The 20756-nt window shown below is 49.7% G+C and overlaps 2 protein-coding genes across 3 annotated transcripts; both read right to left on the bottom strand.

The window, feature by feature from the left end:
- Positions 1 to 193: 193 nt before the first annotated feature.
- On the bottom strand, positions 194 to 7386 carry fbxl5 (F-box and leucine-rich repeat protein 5). 2 transcript variants are annotated; one of them, XM_068592724.1, is made up of 11 exons: positions 7243 to 7386; positions 6272 to 6487; positions 5560 to 5655; positions 5271 to 5466; positions 4626 to 4811; positions 4419 to 4544; positions 3691 to 3845; positions 3532 to 3614; positions 2406 to 3152; positions 1864 to 2012; positions 194 to 1096 (listed from the first exon to the last, which is right to left on the bottom strand). In XM_068592724.1, the coding sequence occupies exons 1-11, from the start codon at positions 7324 to 7326 to the stop codon at positions 1020 to 1022; spliced, it is 2115 nt and encodes a 704-aa protein (XP_068448825.1). In that variant the 5' UTR covers positions 7327 to 7386; the 3' UTR covers positions 194 to 1019. The 2 variants fall into 2 exon arrangements, with proteins under 2 accessions (XP_068448825.1, XP_068448826.1); XM_068592725.1 differs by lacking the exon at positions 194 to 1096 and adding an exon at positions 1105 to 1758 and having other exon boundaries at positions 1800 to 2012.
- A 502-nt stretch (positions 7387 to 7888) lies between these two features.
- cc2d2a (coiled-coil and C2 domain containing 2A) lies at positions 7889 to 20736 on the bottom strand. Its single transcript, XM_068592710.1, has 38 exons — positions 20521 to 20736; positions 20347 to 20410; positions 20118 to 20171; positions 19931 to 20011; positions 19684 to 19837; positions 19481 to 19569; positions 19288 to 19383; positions 19127 to 19207; positions 18850 to 19041; positions 18614 to 18773; positions 18380 to 18516; positions 18142 to 18273; positions 17074 to 17283; positions 16421 to 16527; positions 16171 to 16311; positions 15823 to 15979; positions 15242 to 15516; positions 14957 to 15134; positions 14679 to 14832; positions 14427 to 14574; positions 14197 to 14335; positions 13911 to 14114; positions 13728 to 13820; positions 13513 to 13604; positions 12537 to 12704; positions 12210 to 12264; positions 12004 to 12113; positions 11623 to 11719; positions 11408 to 11506; positions 11143 to 11319; positions 10408 to 10611; positions 10236 to 10325; positions 10036 to 10149; positions 9248 to 9382; positions 8894 to 9016; positions 8737 to 8795; positions 8341 to 8518; positions 7889 to 8252 (listed from the first exon to the last, which is right to left on the bottom strand). Exons 1-38 carry the CDS (start codon positions 20532 to 20534, stop codon positions 8067 to 8069), a joined length of 4947 nt encoding a protein of 1648 aa, XP_068448811.1. The 5' UTR covers positions 20535 to 20736; the 3' UTR covers positions 7889 to 8066.
- Positions 20737 to 20756: the final 20 nt, after the last annotated feature.

Genomic DNA, 20756 nt, shown 5'->3' with positions numbered 1-20756 from the left:
AAAATATTGTCTTTAATATTCATATTATTCTTATAAAACATTTACTACATTTCAGATTATAAATAATTTGTGTATATATATATATATATATATATATATATATATATATATATATATATATATATATATATATATATATATATATATATATATATATGTGTTCACAAAGCAATAATCATAAAAAACACCAACAGAGCTTTTAACCCCAAGATACTTTTTTATTGTTCGGTTTATGAATCTGCAACAGATTTCTTCATGCACGACTTCTGCTGCCGAGTGATGAAGAGAAGTGAAGCTACAGGAAGCGGCGCTGGGGAGCATTGGTCTGTTTACCTGCCACAACATCGCAGTGCATGAAGGAACACAACAAAAAGAAGCTTGTTTTGGTGAAGATTAACATCTGGATTCACAAAGGAAATGGTCTAGGAATTCACTGGCAGGGCTCATGTCTGTACATCCTGTTTTAAACGCCGTCTCTAGCATTTAACTGAACTTTCAAAGTAAAGCGACATCCATCCTGACCTGAAAGCTTTCACATTGCTCTCCGATGAACCGACAGTGCGTTTAATTGATGAAGATGATGTTATATTATAAATAGATCAATTAAAACAGCAGCGGAGGAGAAGAAGACTGTAAAGCTTCAGAGGAAAAACACGGTTCAACTACGGAAACCACAGAGTTCTTCCTGGTGTTAACACTTCGCTCGTTTATTATTTTTATTTATTTTTCAAAAACAGACGTTTCAAATCCGTCATCACCCTCTTTTGTGTTTTCCTTTTCTAAAAAAAAAAAAAAGAAAAGATTATGTCCATTTAATATAGATGGAAATGAAACAACAGGAGCAAAACAAATGAAAAGAAGAATTGCAGTTTCATCCAGAAACTTTTTTTTTTGTTAGGTGACACAAAATACAGAAACCGGTATTCCCAGGATAAAGTGCAATAAAACGGAGACGTGGTATATACACACATATATGTATATATAAATATATATATTTATATACTTCTTGCTTGGCGGGGTCACTCTCCAGAGCGGCAGCAGGCCCTGAAGCCACACTGCAGGTTCTGGCAGCCGCTGGCCGTGTCGGCGTGAGGACCTGCAGAGAAACACCACACGGTGGTGAGCGGCTGAACTGCAGGCGACCGGACACACCCACAACGCAGTAAATACATAAATAACAATTCAATTAGATAAAGTAGATAAAAGTGAATACTGACGGCATCGTATCGCTACTGTAACGCACACTTACCTCCCACCTCAGTAGCACCTGATCCTCACACTGAGACACTGTGCAGGTTAGTGACGATACTACAGTTCTGCACATCTTCTACAGTCACATGGTGTAAACAGCAAAACTACACATTCCTCACAGGACGTGAAGTAAATACGGCAGCCATGAGTCCCCTGGTTGTATAGAAGTCTATGCTTCATGTGTTAAAGCTGCATTCTCTCTCCTGACCACCAGGGGGCGACTCCTGTGGTTGTGTAGAAGTCTATATAAGTGACTCTACTTCTCTCTTGATGTATTCCCTCAGTAAACATTGTAAACATGAGTTTATGTCTCACTCTCCAGTCTTCTTCTATACAGCATGATGTTCATTTAGTACATTATGGTCTATTAGTCTTAGGGGCGGGGCTACAGGGTGATTGACAAGTTAATATGCTTTAGGGGCGGGGCTACAGGGTGATTGACAGGTTAATATGCTTTCGGGGTGGGGGTACAGGGTGATTGGCCGGTTGAGATTATTTAGGGTTAAGGCTACAGTGTGATTGACAGGTTAAGCTGCTTTAGGGGCGAGGCTACAAGGTGATTGACAGGTTAAGCTGCTTTAGGGGCGGGGCTAGATCTCCATCGCTCGTTACCGTCGATGTTGTCGCAGTAGTAGAAGTGCTCGTCGTTGAGGGCCGGGCAGGCCGACACCAGCTCCTGAAGCCCCGCCTCCGTGATGAAGAGGCAGCCGGACAGGTTGAGGTGCTCCAGGTGAGGAAGCCCTCCACGCTGCGACAGAGCCCTGAAACACGCACACGCACGCACACACACACACACACACACACACACACACACACTGATAATCAAGGACTTTTTCAGGCTTGAAAATAACCATTTTAAAATGCCATTACTCTTCCAGGTTTTACATGACTGTAAGAACCCTGCAAAACAGCACACGGGTCTCTGAGCGGTATGAGTCAGCTGTACCCAGCATGCAGTCCGACGGTGGAATTATTAGTATTACAAATTGTTTATGCGTCACAAACTGTTGTGTGGTGGTGTTTTACCTGTTAAAGGGCGTTAGCTGTAGGTATATTTATTTATATATGAATATATATATATATATTTGTACCGGCGTACCGCCCAGCGCCAGTACCAACCTCCGTAAACTCCGTTAAATTGAAAGGATCTTTACCTCAAGCCCAGATCTGTGACTTGATAACATCCGGAGAGGCTGAGAAACCTCAGCGAGCGCTTCGCCTGCGAGCGCTCAGTCCTGTGTTCTCGCTCCGGGCAGCGCCGGCCCCCGAAAGAGGAGCACTTAGTCCGAAACTCCGTGGCGCCGCCGCCGCCGCTCCGAGCGGCGCCCGGCTCGCAGGGCGGCACGGCGGCCAAAGTCCTGAGGGCCGTGTCGCCGCCGGTGCAGCAGGTGGAGTGGCCGCAAAACAATTCCCCCGGCACGCCGGCGGCGTACTGCTGCTGCAGGAAGGCGGCGCCGCGCCCGGCCCGATGGCCGCCGCCGCGCCGCCGGCTGCTCCTGCGGCAGCAGCACGAGCTGCCCACCAGCTGCGTCTCCACGAAGCTCTCGGCGTCGGGCAGCGACGTGCCGCCGCGCCGGCTCCAGTCCGCCGCGTCCTCGATGTCGGCGAGGTCGGCGGGGTCCAGGACCCAAACGCGCGTCGAGGTCCCCGGCTTGAAGACGAGGGCGCGGCGCTGCCGGCCCGCCGGCCGCGGCGCCCTCCTGGCGCTCTCCGTGAGCGCGATGGGGATCGGGGAGCTCTGGAGCAGCTTGGCCCGGCGGTCCGAGCGCCCGTCGAAGCCGCCGGAGGTCGTGGGGTCGCCGAGCCCGACCGACAGCTTCAACATCGCGTAGTCGCTGATCTTATCGCAGCCCGACAGGTCCAGATGCTCCAGAGAGACGCAGGCGCCCAGAGACGCCCAGCTGGGAGCGGAATATACGAATATACAGATAAATATAGAAAATATATATACATATTTATATACAAATAAATATTCATAGACAAATAAATATAAAAATATATATAAATATTCACACAAATTAATAAATCAATTTATACACAGATAAACAAAAAAATATTTATATACAAATAAATACATTAATATTTATATACATATATACAAATATGTATATACAAATAAATATATAAAAAATATATATATTTTTAAAGAAATATATAGATAAATATAAGTAAATAAATACATAATAAAATAGATATATAAAAATAAATGTATATATGTATATAAATATAAAAGTACATATAATTAATCATACATGTATAAATGTCTAAATGGATCTTCACCTGTCAAAAGCACAGTCGCTCACGTGCGTCTGCGTCAGGTCCAGGTGGGAGATGTTGGGGCAGAAGCTGAGGATCTGTCGCACCTGGAAAGAGAGAAAGTCTGAATAAAAGCTCTCGGTCTCAGCGTCCAGCACAAAGTCTCGCTCGGCGCCGCGTTACCATCTTGCTGGAGGCCGTGGAGCTGAAGGCCAGGACGATGGACTTCACGGCCGGGCCCACGGCCGGCAGCAGGTTCTGGACGAGCCCGTTCAGCAGACGCTTCTCCCGCTGGGCGGCGTCGATGGCCAGCGAGGCGCGAGCCGGGCCGGACTCGTCTGCGTGGACCAGAACACGTTTTATTCTCATGGAAACCCTTTAAAGAACCAGAAGCTCTCCGTTTTAAACTCTGGAGCTCATCGGCTTCGCTGTTTGTTATCTTTGTTTTTTAAACGTATTATATGAATGAAGTTATTATTTCTGCCTTCATGGCCGAGCACAGACAGAAGAGAAAAAAGAAAAGGCTGCACATATATTCATACAAACAGAATGTGTGTGTTCTTATGAATGCTTGCACACACTTTATATGATGTTATAAAAGTCTTTATACACTCGGACCATGAAACCAGCCTTTTAACGACTGCAGAAACGTATTCTGGACCAATGAAAACCTTCTTTACAAGCAGCTCGCTGCCAAAGAAAATGGTGGAAACGCCTCATGGAGAGGCAGCGTTCACGTCCGTCACGAAGGAGCAGATTCTCTTTATTTTAAAGCTCGACCGGATGAGAAGACGGCTATTTTAAAGAAAAGGAGGAAGAGCCAAGAGAGCGTGTGGAGAGCAAACACAGTCTGGTTTTATTGCCCAAAATGTCCCGACCACGAGTTAAAGACATGTGACTTCCTCCCTCACCGGACTCGTCCACGTCGGCGTCCTCGTCCCACTCCTGGTAGGCCCGGCCCTCGTTCTGCCGGCTCTGGACCCACTCCTCGTCCGGCTCCTGGTCCAGGTCGCCGGGGGGCCCGCTGTAGAAGTCCCCTACGAGAGAAGGGACACAAACGTTGCCGCTGCGTACTTTAAATCAGCGCCTCCTCGTAGCACTCGCTTTCTCTCTCTCACCTCTGGCCCAGCGCACCGGGTACAGGTGCCTCCACAGGGAGCCGGTCTTGGTGAGGTCCGACCAGCCGCTGCACACCTGGCTGCAGCGGCACAGGTCGGCGGGGCTCAGGTAGCGCAGCAGCCGCAGCATGATCTCATTGGGCAGCTGGGAGATGTGAGCTGAAGAGCTGCTGCTCTTCTCCAGATCTACAAGAGAGGAAAACGTCTCAGAGCAGCAGAACCACAAAGAGAAACAAGTCTGAACGGTTCAAACCCGCCCGTCTGCCTCCCACGAGCTGCCGCCTGACCAGCGGGTTGTTCACGTGCATGTAAGATCGTGTTGGGGGCGTGTCTTTGGAAGGACGCCTGAAAGGGGGCGGGGCCTACATGACGGCTTTCTCACTAGATTTCAGGCCTTTTAGAGAGAACGCTGATCTCACTGGGAACTGGAGACGCATCGGATATCAACGACAGAAGGTCGACAGATTAATAAATACACTTTCTGAACATTCATATCCATGCATTTATGTTCTACAGTTTGATTCCCCTGAGTTTCACCATATTTCCATGACTTTTAACCAAATGTCCACGAGCAAACATTGTGTGGAATCTGTTTGCATGAATAAATAACACACAAAGCGTCTCAGGGAACAGCGTGCCGCTCACCGTAGTCGGCCTTCTCGTGGTCGGCGTACTTGAAGGCCTTCTGCAGCTCCTCCGCCTGCGTCCACAGGCTGAAGCCCTTCAGCACCTCGGCGGCGCAGTCCCACTGGTGCTGGCTGCAGTGCTGCGCGATCACCTGCTTCTTGATGTCCTTCAGCTCCTCGTAGGTGAAGTACTGCATCAGCATGGGCTGGAACACCTGCAGCCAGCCGCCCGGTGACAACGCAGCTCGTCACAGAGCCAATGAACGAATGGAAAGACATTTAAACATGAATGTTAAAGGATCTCCCACCTCCTCTTCTTCCTTCATGTGCGGCAGGAAGTCCTGCGTGAACGCCTCCAGCCGCTCCTTCAGCTGCTGGGCGTAGTTCAGCTGCTCGTATTCGCTCTAGAAAACACAAAAAGCAATCAACTCAGGCGGCACGTCGACGACGTCCATCAGTTAAATCTTGTCATCGCTAGAAATGATGATCTACGATCTTTACAGGTCTGATATCCTGTAAAAGTCTCTTCAACAGCAGAGGAAAAGTCACAATCAGGTCAGTTTTTCTTTCAGTTTGAAGAGCGAGCGGGACAAAGAGGAAGTTAAGATTTACACGTTGCATCATGCTGGAAAGCCCCGTGTGTGTTTTTGTTGGTTTGCCCGAGAAAGAACAATAACTCCTCTCACTAACACAACCCGGCTTTTATTAAACAGTTCAGCCATTTCTTCATGCATCCTCATGAATAAAATCTCAAGTTGGGACAAAAACAACTTAGTTTTGACTCGTTTCATGTTTTGCAAAATGTCTTCAAATAAATTAAAGATAGAGATTAACGTCCATATGTACATTTAACTTGTGCATATGAAACACAACAATGTGTTGTGGTTGGTCCTGCAGTGTTTGTGTGTCCTACATGATAGTTACTCTAATAACAGAGTGTTACCCTCCACTGAGCATCACCCAGCAGCCGGCGCGTGTCGTCTACGTGTCGTCTACGTGTCGTCTAGACGCTCTGCTCACCTTCACGTTGTGCAGCCCCTTCTCAAAGAGGGACAGCATCTCCGAGAGCTTGTTGTCGGCGTGCACGTCGTACACCGTGCAGCAGCGCTGCTGCAGCAGCCCGATGATGTACTCGTTCTCGATCTGCTCGTGCATCTTGAACTCCTTGAAGGTGGCGCACAGCGACTGCAGGAAGGAGCGGAAGTCGCTGTTGTTGGAGAAGTTGGTTTTCGAGAGCTGCGTGTGAGGAAGACGACAAAGAACGAGTCACTCATAACGTCTTTGTGTTTAGACTAAGATCCATGAAACGGATGACATCATCAGCGTGATCAGGATCAGCGTTATTGACGACGTGAGCGTGCACACACACACAGAGTTGAACTCTTTTACACATTGATCTCAATGTACATAAACACAAGGAGAGCAAAGATGAACAAACAGAATGCAACAACAAGACTGAAAACAGGGGTTTATATATATATATATATATATATATATATATATATATATATATATATATATATATATATATATATATCATAGTGACATGAAAATGTTTCCTGGTGCATTAAAAAACAAACATAATAAAAGATAAAACCAGTAACATAACATAAACCAGTATTGTAACATAAACCAGTAACATAACACTGTAATGGGAGCAGTGGGTTGTCTCGGTGATGCTAGCTCGTGTCAATAACTCAGTTCATCTTGCTCTCCCTCACTTTGTATGTATTTCTTCTTCACAGCCAGCACGTGAACCCCTCCATGTGTTTATTTCCTCCGTTATTTTAGAGAACCAGATCAACGCGGTGACGCTTAGAGCGCGTTGCATAACAAGTCTTCTGGAAGACAGCTAGCTAGCTAAGCTAGCTGGAAGCAGCTAGCGAGCGTTAGCTTTGCAGAGGATAGGAGGAGTCATAAGACTCAACAAACGGGTGCTTTCTGTTGTTTTTCTACTCCACGTTCACGTCCTAAGTGTTATTTGTACAGACCTTTTCGCAGTAGAGGCCCACCAGCTGCTTCATTCGCCAGTGCGGGCCAGTAAACACATCCACCTCGTCCGGAAAGGGAGCCATCTTTACACGCTGAGTCTCTCAGTGCGTCACCCGCACAGCCTCAGATACGATCGAGCGAAGGGGGCGCGGCTTCCCAGCGCAAGTCCCGCCCCCCTCTACGCGGTCGAGCGCCGGGATTGGGTAGACGTCCGTCTGTTGTCAGGGTGCCGATAATCTGATTGGTTTCAAATCCTCTGCTCTGACCAATGGGCTCTCGTGATTCTGACTCTGTTTTCTAACCGGAACCAATCGTCTGCGCCACAAGGCGGGGCTTGACTCCACCAGAGTTCAACAGTAAAAACACTGATCTGAGTTCAGTGTTTTATTATCAATGTAATAAAATGTCATGTAAGACAAACAGACCCGCAAATGTGTTTTGAAAAGCTTCAAAAATACATATTTTAATTTAAAAAATGGAACTATTATTATTTATTATTATTCATATTGTTATCATCCTCATTCATATGTATTATTATTCATATTATAATGACTATTTATTGTATCATTATTAGGTGTAAATATACACGTGCATGCACATGCGCAAACGCAAAGACACTCACGCACACACACGAAAAAAAAAACATTATTCATAAAAGGTGTGATTTAATGACACACATATCAACCTGGTAACTCTGTATTACAAAAATATGATAGCCATTATATCCATTAAATATACAACAATGCGGTCGAAGTGTGTGAAGACATCATTTTAAATAAAAGGTAAAAACATCATTTCTATAAAGAGGCGGTGACGGTGAGCCTCATGGGCGCACGAGCGAGGCCAGGTACACCCACACGGAGAGCACGTTGTTGGGGTACGGGTGCACGTACACGGCCAGGGCGAACTCCACGTTGGGGGCGTGCTTGTTGTGCACGCCGGTGCTGTGCACCGCCTCCACGATGGGCCGGATCTCAGAGAACGGCATGTGCAGGGGGAACCCCGAAATCTGAAAACAAACAAAAAACACCCTGTTAGTTATTTGTGGGAGGAGTTTACAGAGAACACTCGCGTCATTGGTCGACTGGAGGACTTGCCCGGTTGTCTCCCAGCATGCTTTGCAGCTCGTGCCGGTGACCCTCGGCCACGTCCCGCCCCCCGCTCTGCTCCAGGCGGGGCAGGAACTGCTTCAGCGTGGCGGTGCAGTAGCGGTTCCAGCGGGTCGGGTGGCGAGGACGCCACTCCATGATCTTCTCCTTCAGGATCTTCTCGATCCTGCGGAGAGGATGAAGGTTGGGTTCCTGCTCGTGTCACCGCAGCAACTAGTTGCATTGCTGTTTGCGTTGCCGAAACAATCACTGCTTTTTAATGTCATTATTAGGTATCCACTGTTGCTGCTATTATTGACACATGACATCTATTGTCCTTCACAAACTCTATGATTTGTGAAGCACATTTAATTGAATTGCACTGAACAAAGCGGCGCTCCTTGCCTGTCCTGGAGCTCTGCGGCGGCGGCTCTGTCTGTGCGGCGATACACCAGCCGCTCTGGCTGAGGAGATCCAGAGTTAGAAGGAAAATGTTAGTTTATTTTCTTCTTAAATGCACAGGAACAAACATCAGGATCACACATGAACGCTGAGCGCTCACCTGTACGCTGGACAGCCCGGGGTGAGCGAAGGACCGAGAGAAGAACGGCTTCCACAGGTTGGCCTTCGTGGTGTCGAAGCTCAGCAACATCGGGGACGTGTATTGTTGGACGTTGAACCACACCTGAAGGAGAAAGTTACTACAATGAATCTGCTGCTATGAAAGGAAGCGCTTCTTCTTAACCCTTCAGGGCCTTTTTCTCCATTTTCATTTCTTAAATTCACCTTTTAAAAAGGCGCTTAGCATATGAGATACATACCCATGTGGTACATATAACAATACAGAACAATCTCAGCTCTCTGTATAATGAGGCAGCATCGTCCTAATTGTCCTGGACTGCAGGTCTTCACTCACGTTGTCGGCGTCCACCAGGCAGCCGACCGTCTGCAGCGGGCAGAAGGTGTCGTACTGTCCGCAGAACTGTCCGCTGCTGGGGTTCCAGATCAGGTAGCGGCCCTGCTCGAAGGTCAGGACGTACGCCGTGGGGCCCTGAAACAAAGCAGACGGCTAAAAGCATCCGAGCTGCTGCAGAGAGACTGGAAGGGTCCGCAGCGTGATTCACAGAAAGAGAGACTTCTAAGTCTAGGAAGTAGTCGTATGTAACACAAATGAGTTCTAATGCTTATTTTATAGACTTTTTTCAGAATTTTCGTGGGAATAAAATCTATATTTTAAAAAATAAATAAGAAAATCACTTTTATATCATATTGTGATCATAACTATGAACATCCAGCATGATATGAGCCAGATTCACTAAAAATGCCTCCTCAAGCTGTTCAACCTGTCAGGTTCAGGGCCTTAACAACAACTTATATCCTAATAACACACCTTTTTGGAAAGATTAGGACCTAAAGAATCAGAATCTGCAACAAGAATCACAAAAAAACAAAGCGTTGGGGTGTTTAAACTGTGTAATTTCTTTAAAAATTGGTCATGAACGTGTCTTAAAACAGGATGAAAAGTTCATGAAAGCTTCTGGTCGACTAACTGAAGAGAAAACGACGACCAAACGAAACGTTACCTTGAAGAAAAATACAGATTGTTCAGGTTTGACACACCTCAACAATATATATATATAAATATAAATATATATCTGCCCCTCCATGTCGGGGCACTGCTGTGCAGGAGTGAGCCTCACACACCTCCGGTATGGCCGTGCCAATGGTGAGCCAGGCTCTCTTGCCCATGGACAGGAAGTAGTTGCACAACAGCACGGCGTGCTCCTCCTCGTCTCCCGCCAGCAGGGTGAGGAACTGCTGCAAACGAGAAGAAAGAAGACGAGTCCCCCCGTGAGCTGGAGATCACACGATCGCATCTCCACCCCCCGAGAGGCTCCACTCACGTCACAGGTGCTCCACAGGTCGCAGTGGCCGGACAAGGAAATGCGGTCCGGCAGAGACGGGATGAGCGACACGAACCTGGCGACCAGCTCCTGCGGGAGGGAGAGGGAGAGCGTGGTTAAATCTGACCATCGGCGACCACATGAAAGCAGCGGGCGTGGCCTCTTTTCTGACCGCCGTGTCCGGGGCGTTGTCGGGGAAGGCGTCCAGCAGCTCGGGCGGCGGGTTGAGGGGTCGGATGTACCGCGTGACGAAGACCGTCTTCCCGTTGAGGTCGATGACGGTGGCCACGCAGGGCCGGTCCGGGTAGCCGCGCGCCGCCTCGCGCTCGAAGCGCTCCGCGGCCTGCAGGAGGCGCTCCTCCTCCTGGCTGTCGAACTGCACACGCACAGAGGTCAGAGGTCAGAGGGTCAGAGAGGGTAAAAAGGGCCAAAAGGGTCAAAGAGGGTCAAAGGGTCAAAGGGTCCTAGCAGAGGAGTTCACATCTCAGCTGGGTGGAAACGAGTGTCTGAGTGGACGTTTACCTTCAGTTCCTTAATCTAGCGTTACGGAGCAGAGCAAACACGGAGCACAAAGGAATGACACACATGAGACAAGTTAATACACACTGAAGAGCACGTGGACACACCTGGTGAGACAGACGACACAGACGCATGTTCATGCTGCAAGCTGGGAGCAGACGTCCAGCACTTTAAACCAAATGTTCATGAGCAAACTTTGTGTGAAATGTGTGTGAACAGTACAAAGTGATAAAATGTAGTATTTAAACTAACAATGAGGATTCAAAGCAGACAGTAAACCTGAAATGACTCAAATGAATGAGAGACAACAGTTTGACTCTTCCATGAGCGTATGAACGCTGCTGAACGCTCCTTCAACCCCTGAAGACACGCCTCCTCCTGGACTCACCTTCTCCCTCACCGACTCCCCCGGCACCAGCTGGGGTTCGATGGTGATGAAGAGCGTGATGAAGGCCCCCTCGCTCAGGCTGCACAGGGTGTCGTAGCCGGCGTTGTTGCCGTGGCTGCGCTCCTTGCTATAGCCCAGCAGCACCGCCGGCGTGTCCACCATGAAGGTGCCGTCGATCTGAGAGAGAGAGAGAGAACAGGAAGTGACGGGCGAGCTCGTCCCGCCGGCGAGAGGGACTCGAACACACGACCTGCGGGACGCTCACCCGGGACTGAGAGTAGATGGTGCTGAACGGGATCTTCACGGAGCCCAGCCAGTGCTTCTCCACCCGGGTGTGGATGGACTTCCCTCTGTCTCTGTCGCTCTGAGGAGCAGAGGAGGAAGAGGAGGAGGAGCAGAGGGGGGAGGGGTTGAGAGATGGAAGAGCGAAGCGACACGAGGACTCTCAGGAAACAACTTCAGAGGAAAGGTCTCGCTCACCGCTCCGCTCTCATAAACCACCTCGTCAAAGAGGTTGATGAAGACTTCGTCCTTCACCGACTGAAGGACAGCAGAGCTGTAGTCACCGTTAGGGGCACTGAGGAAGAGGAGGAGGAAGAGAAGGGAACAAGTGTTACATTAAATTTAGTTTACTCTGTTATCGAACTGTCTTAAAGGGACAGTACACATGTTTAGGCTTCACTGCAGCAGATGTTCTGTGTTCTAGACTCCTGACAGACTGTCCATCAGTTTGAGTGAACTCTACATGTACAACATGTCCACCTCTTCACCTTCCTGACTGAACCTTAGCTGTTCTCTCTGCTCTCACACCAGACTCCACTAAAATGTGTCTGGCTGGATTACAGGTGGTCTTCCTCCCACCTGAAGGGCAGCTGCAGCTCCTCGTTCCAGCAGGGGTTGGGCCCGTCGGCGGTGGTGGTCTGCAGCACGGTGCGCTGGAAGGAGACCTCCACAAAGGGCCTCACCTGCACCTGAACCAGCACAAACACACAACACACACACTTACACAACACAGCCCACATGCTGTGAGGAGCGTCAGCTGAGAGGAGAGAGGAGGCGTGTCCTACCTGGCTGAACAGCCAATCGCCACCCAGGATGGCGCTCTGAGACGGACCCGGTTTACTGGGAATGAAACGTAAAAACATGAATATACTTGTACTAAATTCAGATTATGTCCTGAACCACAAGGTCTATTTAAATTATTAATAAAGGTATAATATACAGAAAACCCTGACAATTAAAAGTTGTATTTTCTTATTGTAACGATATTTGCTTTATATTAACAAACACAAACGAGCCACAAAGAGACACAGACCAGCTGCTATGTAAGTGTCAGTGTGAGGTTTGGCTTTGACGGAGTGAAGTTAAGTATTTTAAGAACTGGTTCTTCTCACTTGCTGTGCGGCCGGCGCACCGGGACGTCGTAGGCTCGCAGGATGTTGACCAGCAGCTTGATGTCTCCGTCCGACAGATTCTGAGCCGTCACCTTCTTCCTCTCCTTCCTCTGAGGCTTCAGCGGACGCTTGGGCTCCGCCAGCTTGAAGAGGTTCAATCCCAGAATGCTGACGGTCGCGAAACAAACAACACAAACGCCTCGTTACTGACGACAAGGGACTCTGAACCGCTCGTGCATCGCACACCGTGCACAGAGGGAGAGGACGATCAGTCCCTCCAGGTGTCTGCAGCCTCACCATCACTCATCATGAGGGACGTTTACCTCAACAAGAGTTCACTTTGAACAAAGGAAAACTGTCCCATGATGCCTTGCAACATGTATTCTTCAGTATTTATATTATATATTCATAAAACATACGCACTATAAAAATATTAAAATGATAGTTGCATTTGTAAAATAGTGTATTTTCCCAATTATTGCATTTTACAGCAGAAAGATCCATCTTAATTTTTGATGAATAAATGGTGAAATGAACTGCAGAATCCTGAAGGCACTGAATACGACACAAGGTTAAAGGTCAGAGGTCACTACTGGACTGTGTTCTCGGGGTTGAAACTAAACAAGAGGAACAGGAGACACAGACGGAGGGAGGAAAAGAAAGAAAGCTCGTACCCCGGACCGGCGCCACTGTTTACAAACGCACCGCAGGAGATGGAACAGAGAAGTTTAAAAGGTTTCACTTTGAAAAGCAAGAACAGAACACGCCGAGCGACGCAGAGCGACATCCCGTTGTGCGAGGGTGAAAATGAATCCCAGATTCTCTGTCATACGTCCAGAGGACCAGAGAGGGACGGACAGTTAAACACGACTCACAGGCTTCAATTACTGTTGTGTGATTAGTAAGAAGACAAATACAGGAAGTGGTTAATCCGTTAGTCTTGCCTGCAGAGGGGCGAGGGGTTTACTGTACTCACCCGATGCTCGGGATCTCGTCCTCGATCACCAGGTCGGACAGGATGTAGTGATGTTTGGCCAGAACGAACCTGTTGATGACCGACTCTCTGATCTGTGGGAGGAACCAGGAGATCAGGCGGCGCTGATCTGGCGGTACTAATATAGCCCGCAGGGTGACGGAGATGTGTTCGTTAGTGAAATCCGACGTAGTTCCTCATCAGAGACGCTGACTCACCTTCTGGAGGTACTTGGCCACCAGCGCTCTGTGTGAATCCAGATGTTCCTTCGTGTCCACCAGCTCTCCTTCCTTCAGCCGCTTCTCGTACTCCTGAAATCATTTTTAAAGACCTCAAAATGAAGTGGAGTTCACCTTCGTTCTGCTGCATGAACGACATGAAGCGTGGGCTCGAGGGCGCACCTGGAAGGCCTTGTCGGAGACCTCCCTCTCCAGAGCCGGGACGCACTTGTAGTTCCTGAACTCGGCCACTTCCTGGTTGCGGAGGCGCAGCAGGCGGAAGCGCTTGGAGCGCTCCAGCTCCTCGTCGCTCACGAAGTGGAACTCCTCCTGCAGCTGCTCCAGGCGGAAGTAGTCTGGAGCCGTCACATCGCCGCTGCTGGCGACCTGCAGGCCGGACGCGCTCTCATTCAACAACAACAACAACAACAACAAGCTGCGCTCCCCGGGTGGTCCAGACGGTTCGTACCTGCAGCAGCTGCATGATGGAGGCGTTTTTGGGGTCGTTGGGGTCGAGCCGCGACTGCGTGGCCCACTCGCCGATTTTCTTCATGTCGTAAAGTCCGGACGCCCCGATGTACGTCACGGCATCCAGACGAGACAGACCGCTGGACACAGGAGGAACCAGGTTACTGCAGGTCATGAAACACACACACACACACACACACACACACATACGACGGAGCACCTGTGTGTTACCTGTGTTTGCTTCCCGGCTGCTGGGACGCCGGCGGGGCGAGCGGGACGCCGTCGTCCCCGGAGCCCCAACAGACGCTGCAGGACAGCTTCCCCGAGGTCAGCAGAGTCTGCTTGTTGCTGCCGTCCACCTCGAAGGAGAGAGGCACGTCTGGGGGGGGGGGGGGGGGAAGTAGGGGGGGAGATGAAGTCAGACGTTCCAGCTGTGAAACACGTCATGGTGAAGCGTAAACGCGGCAGAGTGGCGCCTCTCACCGCTGCCGACGCCCTCGTGGTGGAACATGACGCGCTGGTTGCTGCTGAACTCGTACTCCTCCACCGGGACGATGCTCGTCACCACGGAGACGGCTGGAACGGGAATGAACACCTGAGAGAGAAGAGAGCAAGACGAGCCCACCTCCTCAAACACCTGAGACACACAGAGACACAGAGACATTCATAAAACCACAGCAATAAAAGCATTTCCCCCTCATTTCTTCACAAAATGTCCTCTAAAAAAAAGGAAACGAGCACAGACGGCGTTCCTGCCGTACCTGGAGGTTGATGCTCTGGGGGCAGTTGAGGATCCGCAGGTTGAAGATCTGGCCGAAGTGCAGCCTGAAGTCGGCGCTCAGGGCGCGGCTGTCCGTGCGGGACACTTCCTTGTTGTTGTACAGGATCTTGACGAAGAGGGAGCGCCGCAACACGTCCTCCCGCCGCGCGATCTCGGGCCTACGGACGCACGGCGAAGAAAAAACACCGACGGCGGCGGCGCAGCTCGTCTCTAGAGTCCCCTTCACATGTATTCATGAGTTAGCATGTTTCAGGCGTGTGCGTACCTCGGGCAGAGTTCCGTGGCGGTGACGGTACCGGACGCCGACAGCTCCGGCACCAGGATGGACTCCCCGGGCTTCCTGCGTATCCGGGAGGCTTTCTCTCTGACGCGGCGCTCCAGAGAGTCGAACCCGGGCCTCTCCGGCGGCTCTGGCTTCGGGGGGCCTTCCTCGGCGGGCCCTTCTGATTGGCTGGCCTCCTGCTCCTCCTCTTCATCTTCTTCAGTGTCATCCTGCGGAGGGCCTTTCTTCTTCTTCTTTCTCTTCTTCTTTTTGGCTTTCTGACCCCAGTGAACATAGGATGCGTGTAAATATATAAACGGTGCTTCCAAATATTTATATATAGACCGTATAAGTTGGGTTATAAGCCGCTGCTACCTTTGGTGGTTGTCCCCACTAGCTCTCCGCTGTAGCCAGCTAGCACTGCTGCTAGTTCCGTGATAGCTCCCTGCTAGCTTCCCGACAACCACCAAAGGTAGCGGATCCAGTAGGGCAGTAGCAGCAACAGCTAGCAGGGAGCTAACAGCAGCGCTAGCTATTATATAGCTATTAGCTAATAGCTATTAGCTGATATCTTCACCAGGTACCTGCTTCCTCCTCCAGAGCTTCCACTCCTCCAGCTGCTGCTTGTACTCCGCCAGGTTCCTCTGGTGAGCTTCCTCCAGCTCGGCCTCCACCTCCACCACCTCGGCCTGGATCTGGTCCTCGTGCTCTCGCTCGTCTGACTCCTGGTCCACGACCTCTCTGGACACACACACACACACACACACACACACAAAATAAGATCAGAAATAAGGTTCGTCTTCACCTGAATTCAGTGTTACCAAATAAAATATGCTTTATTTTATGTTTTTTAGTAATTGTTTTAAGCTTCTACTCAGGTTTTTCTCATAGACTTCTATACAACCAGAGGAGTGCAGTAGAGTCTTCTTTACCTCCTGAGGTAGAGCTTAAAGGGCGTGTTGGTGAACTTCTGGAAGTCCCTCAGGGCCTTGATCTCCTTCCAAACCTTCACGATGTTCTTCAGCAGAATTCTGTCTTTCTCCTGCTCGCTGTCCCGCAGCTGCCGAGTCGTCCTGTGATGAAATTATTAAATAAATCACATGTCGCTCGTCGTGGTTCTAGAAAAAAGGATTTCTTTGTGTTTCTAGACCGAACGGGACTTGGACAATCGGGGGAACTCACCGGACCTCCAGGCTGTACTCAGATATCCTGTGCTGCATGGCCTGAGTGAGGCTCTCCCCACCGTGGATCTCCAGGATATTCCGCAGTGCGCTCCTCAGTCCGTTCAACTAGAGCACACGGGAAGCACACGGGAAGCACACGGGAAGCACACGGGAAGCACGCGGTCTATACGTGTGCACCTTGCAGGGTTCATACACATTCTGACCCATAGATTTACTTAACTTTCCATGACTTTAAAACCAAAAACTCTTTATGACTTTAAACCAAATGTTCATGATCAAACATTGTGTGAAATGTGTGTGTAAACAGTAAAAAGTGATAAAATGTAGTATTTAAACTAACAATGAGGATTCAAAGCATACAGTAAACCTTAAATGACTCAAATGAATGAGACAATAGTTTGATTAAAAGAATAAACATTGATATAGATGCCTGTATGTATGCTGCTGATATGTTGAGCCTCTTACTTTTAACAGCAGATTCATTATTTATAACTAAATGAACGACATGAACACATGAATGCAACACATTTACACCACTTTTACACAACTTTGGGGGATTTATTATTTCTTCAAGGACTTTTCCAGCTCTGGAACTAACGCTGCCCTCGTTTGTTAATACAGGAAACCTGGTTGACGCTTGGTGGCGTTTACCTTGTCCGTGAGGTGACCGGTGAGGTTGTTCCTCTGCCTCGTGAGGTACTGGTCGTACAGCTGGGCCAGCCGGGAGCCCAGCACATGCTCGCGGCTGAAGAGGGGGTGATGGGAGAAGATCAGGCCGGAGACGTCCACGTCCAGCTGGTAGTCCCCCTCGGGGTCCGCCGCACCGGCAACATACAGATTGGCATTCTTGGACTTTAGCGCCTGGAAAAAAGGGAGAGGGGGGCGTAGTGCATAATGACATCATCCATCATGCAACAACGCTCCTGAAAATAACAACGCTGGCTTGTGGGTTCCCTCGAGTGTTTTTCCAGCTTAAAGGAAGCGTGAAATAGCTGCAGAGATTGATGGCACCGCCGGGGAGCGCTGTAATGAGAAGTCATGCGTGACCACGACGACGCAGGACAAACACTCAGCTGAACTACAATGGAGGCTCTGTTTTTCTAGATGATATCAAAATGTGGCAGCTGTGCCTCAAATACATGGGAAGACGAGAGTTCTTTGGGGTTTTTCCCACTCACACACTCCCAGCCAGTGATATGAGTCACCTGCACGGTTCCCTTTCTTTCCCGGGGTTTCCATGCTTTGTTGTTTTTCTTGCCTCTTGTGGGATTAGACGATACATATTGTGAGTCCACAGAGCTTAAATCAGTGTTTTAGTGAATGGAGTCTGGTGTGAGAGCAGAGAGAACAGCTTCATTCAGTCCACTTTATTGCTTCTAGCTAAAGCAGAGCTAAAGAGGACAGGAAATGCATCATGAAAAGCTCAAATTCAGAACAGAAACAGAACATCTTGTTTATCTCTGGATGCCCCGTTGGCGTTCTGCTGCAGCTGCACGTTGTCAGGAGAGACAACCCAGATCACAGATGTGTGAGCCTCCACCTCTGCTCTATTCCCACCATAACAATAACAATGGCCTCATCCCTCCATGTGTCTTTGTACCAAATGCCAAACTGCCCTTTTGTTTTTTGTTTGTGGTGAGAGAACACACTTGCATTGTGTGAACTTCCTTCATGGCGCCTTTTTTATATGTGAATGCAAAAAAGAATGGCGTGCCGGACCTTCCTGTACACGAGCTGCAGCGCCGGGTCCAGGTCCTCCTCCATGTGGAAGAGAGGCGGTCTGGTGGAGGATTCCTTTATGGGGTCCGGCAGAGCCACGATCCGGCCGTCGTCCCCGAACCACTTCTTTCCCTTTGATGGAGAACGGAAACATAGTTCTGCATGTTGAAGACTTGCAGAGACTTCTATACAACCAGAGCAGTAGAGAAGATGCAGCCCTGATGTTGGTGGACATTACCTCCTCCATTTTTAAGACACGGTTCTCCAGAATGTTCTCGTTGGTCAGCGACACAGGAGGCCTCTCCCCGACGTACAGGCCCTCGTCCTCCAAATAACGAGGCTGCATGTTTTTAGGCAGTTTGATGGAGGTCGGGGCTGTGACGACGACATGTGATGTTCAGTCCTCAACAGAGTATTAAAGGCCGCCGAGGCATCGGATGTGTTTTTTTGTGCACATTTTGGAGTAGAGTACCTGTTCGTAAACTCGGTGTGAAGAGGAGCTCGCTCTGCCGCCGGACGAGTTCCCGGTGCCCGACGTACTCGGCTTTCTTCACTTCCAGGAAGTCCCGGGACGACGGTCCGACGGCGAATAAATTGTCCTCCTCGTCTCGCACAAGAGGAGCTTCTTCACTCTGCGGCGGGACGAAGAACATGAGGCGCTGGGGGGGAATAATATGATTTCTCACATAGTCGTTGTCGGGGTCTCACCTGGTCTTCGTGTTCATCGCCTTCAGCTGCTACCTGCTCCTCAGCCACTTCGTCATCTCCGTCCTCCTCAGAGGTCCGTCGCCGTCCGCCTCCTTTCTTGCCCTTCTTCTCGTCCCCGCCTCGTGGATCTGGCTCAAAGTCCAGCGTGAAGAAGTTGTACGCCTCCTCGGCCGTCGGCAGGCCCCTTTCTGTCTGGAGTCACACAGGATGAGCAGGTAAACAAAACGCAGATGATTCGTCCTGAACCCGGGCGCCGGCCTCGTCTCCGTCCCCTCACCCGTCTCGCTGCTTCTCTGAACGTGACCCTGCTGCTGAGGGCCGGGGGCTCGTCGTGTTTCCCGGCTCTCTCTGGATCGACCTGTAAAACACCGGAGGGGGTTAAATCTCCACGGCAGCGGGTACCACCCCGGTGGGAGGAGCCTGGAGGCAGACGCTCACCTCTCGGTCAAAGCGCGTCACCGTGTCTCTGTCTCTGAGGCTCTGCAGGCGGCTGGGCGGCTCCAGAGACGCCTGCTGCAGGCTCTCGCCCTTATACTGGAGCACAAGCGGGGAACACTCTTCATCATCCAGGAGGTGCAGACACACATCTTTCATGATCTCATTCAAATACAAGCCAGTTTGTGTTAGTTACCCTCGCCGCTCTCAGTCTCTCTTCCAGGCGACGTGTCACAAAGCTGTCTAAATGAGAGTCAGGGTTCTGATGGATTCTTGAGGAGAGACCTAGAAGACAAAGCACATCATCAAACAATAAATGCTGCACAATAAAATAACTCGGTAGTGTTTTTATGATCTCAGAGAGAGGCCATGCGGTTTAGAGAGATCACAGACACTAACCGCTCTGAGATCCAGTCGGGGGTCTTGACAAAACCACAGGGTCGGCTGACCCCGCGTCATCGGCGTGGTGCTGAACGGTGGAGCTCTCCTCCACACCGTCACCACTATCATCATCCTCACCGTGGGACTCGTGGGCTGAAGATCGGTCCAGCAGCTGATAGACGAGACGGAACAATTGAAGGGAGCTTTGCAGAGTGCACTCGTAGACTAACGCACATAAAAAAGGGTGCAACGAGAAGACGTGTACCCGTTTCTTCCGCCTCTGCCTCTGAGCCCTTAAGGTGCGCTTCAGGGTCTCTCCTGGGTCTTCCTCACTGCTTTGAGGCTCCTGATGTAACACAGACACACACCAACTGAGACACACACACAGCATGCAGACTCTGCTATCCATACAGGTTCATTTAGCACAGCTGGAAGAAGGAAAGGACTCCGACCTTCATTGCAGCTCCAGGGTTCTCCTCTCTGGAGCTGGTGGACGGAACCAGAGCCTGTGGAGCAGAAACTACATTTACCAACATGAAGAGCTAACCTAACCGCTGTATAGACATATAAGCTACAATATAAGCACATAATATACATCAATATAAAGCTATATACATATATAAGCTAGCTTATGGGTGTTTCTATAGCTTGTCCGCGGGTAATAACACTCAATAGCTTCACCTGAACGTCGTCCTCATGTCTGTTTCTCCCCAGCAAAGCGCGGGGTTTCTTCCGCAGTTTCTCACTAAAACAGAAATACGGGTTTATTTATTATTTTTAACCTGTTAGCTCCCGTTAGCTTCGAGCTGGCTCCACCATAAATTGCACTTAAACTGCTGTCCAGCTTCACGTTACCTTGACGACGCCATGGAGGCGAGGGTCGCTTTACGGCTGCTGTCGTAGTTTTAAACAGACGTTAGTCTCGTGTTATAAACGCACCACGAGCGCGCTACGATGTTTGCGTCACTTCGCTCGGGTCGTTTATGCCAAAATCCGTCATTTTCCGTGCGTTTTTTGTCTTTTTACGCCGAATTTAACGAGAGCGAAGCGGGACCGTTACCGCTGCCTAGTAACGAGATACACTACCCCGC

This window comes from Clinocottus analis, unplaced genomic scaffold (genome assembly GCF_023055335.1).
Source record: "Clinocottus analis isolate CAN_PGR_092001 unplaced genomic scaffold, fCliAna1.0.p SCAF_28, whole genome shotgun sequence".
Taxonomy (NCBI): Eukaryota; Metazoa; Chordata; class Actinopteri; order Perciformes; family Cottidae; genus Clinocottus; species Clinocottus analis.
Note: the sequence above shows the minus strand (reverse complement) of the source record. Positions and strands in the feature narration are given on the sequence as shown.

Excerpts from the sequence above, each read along its gene's own strand:
- cc2d2a (XM_068592710.1), bottom strand. Across the intron at positions 20,172-20,346 it reads GACATGAGGACGACGTTCAG|GCTCTGGTTCCGTCCACCAG; the intron begins GTGAAGCTATTG and ends TCTGCTCCACAG. Across the intron at positions 10,612-11,142 it reads GGGAGTCGGTGAGGGAGAAG|TTCGACAGCCAGGAGGAGGA; the intron begins GTGAGTCCAGGA and ends GTGCGTGTGCAG.
- fbxl5 (XM_068592724.1), bottom strand. The coding sequence starts at position 7,326 with ATGGCTCCCTTTCCGGACGAGGTGGATGTGTTTACTGGCCCGCACTGG. Across the intron at positions 4,545-4,625 it reads CCCGGTGCGCTGGGCCAGAG|GGGACTTCTACAGCGGGCCC; the intron begins GTGAGAGAGAGA and ends CTTCTCTCGTAG. Across the intron at positions 1,097-1,863 it reads CTACTGCGACAACATCGACG|GTCCTCACGCCGACACGGCC; the intron begins GTAACGAGCGAT and ends GTTTCTCTGCAG.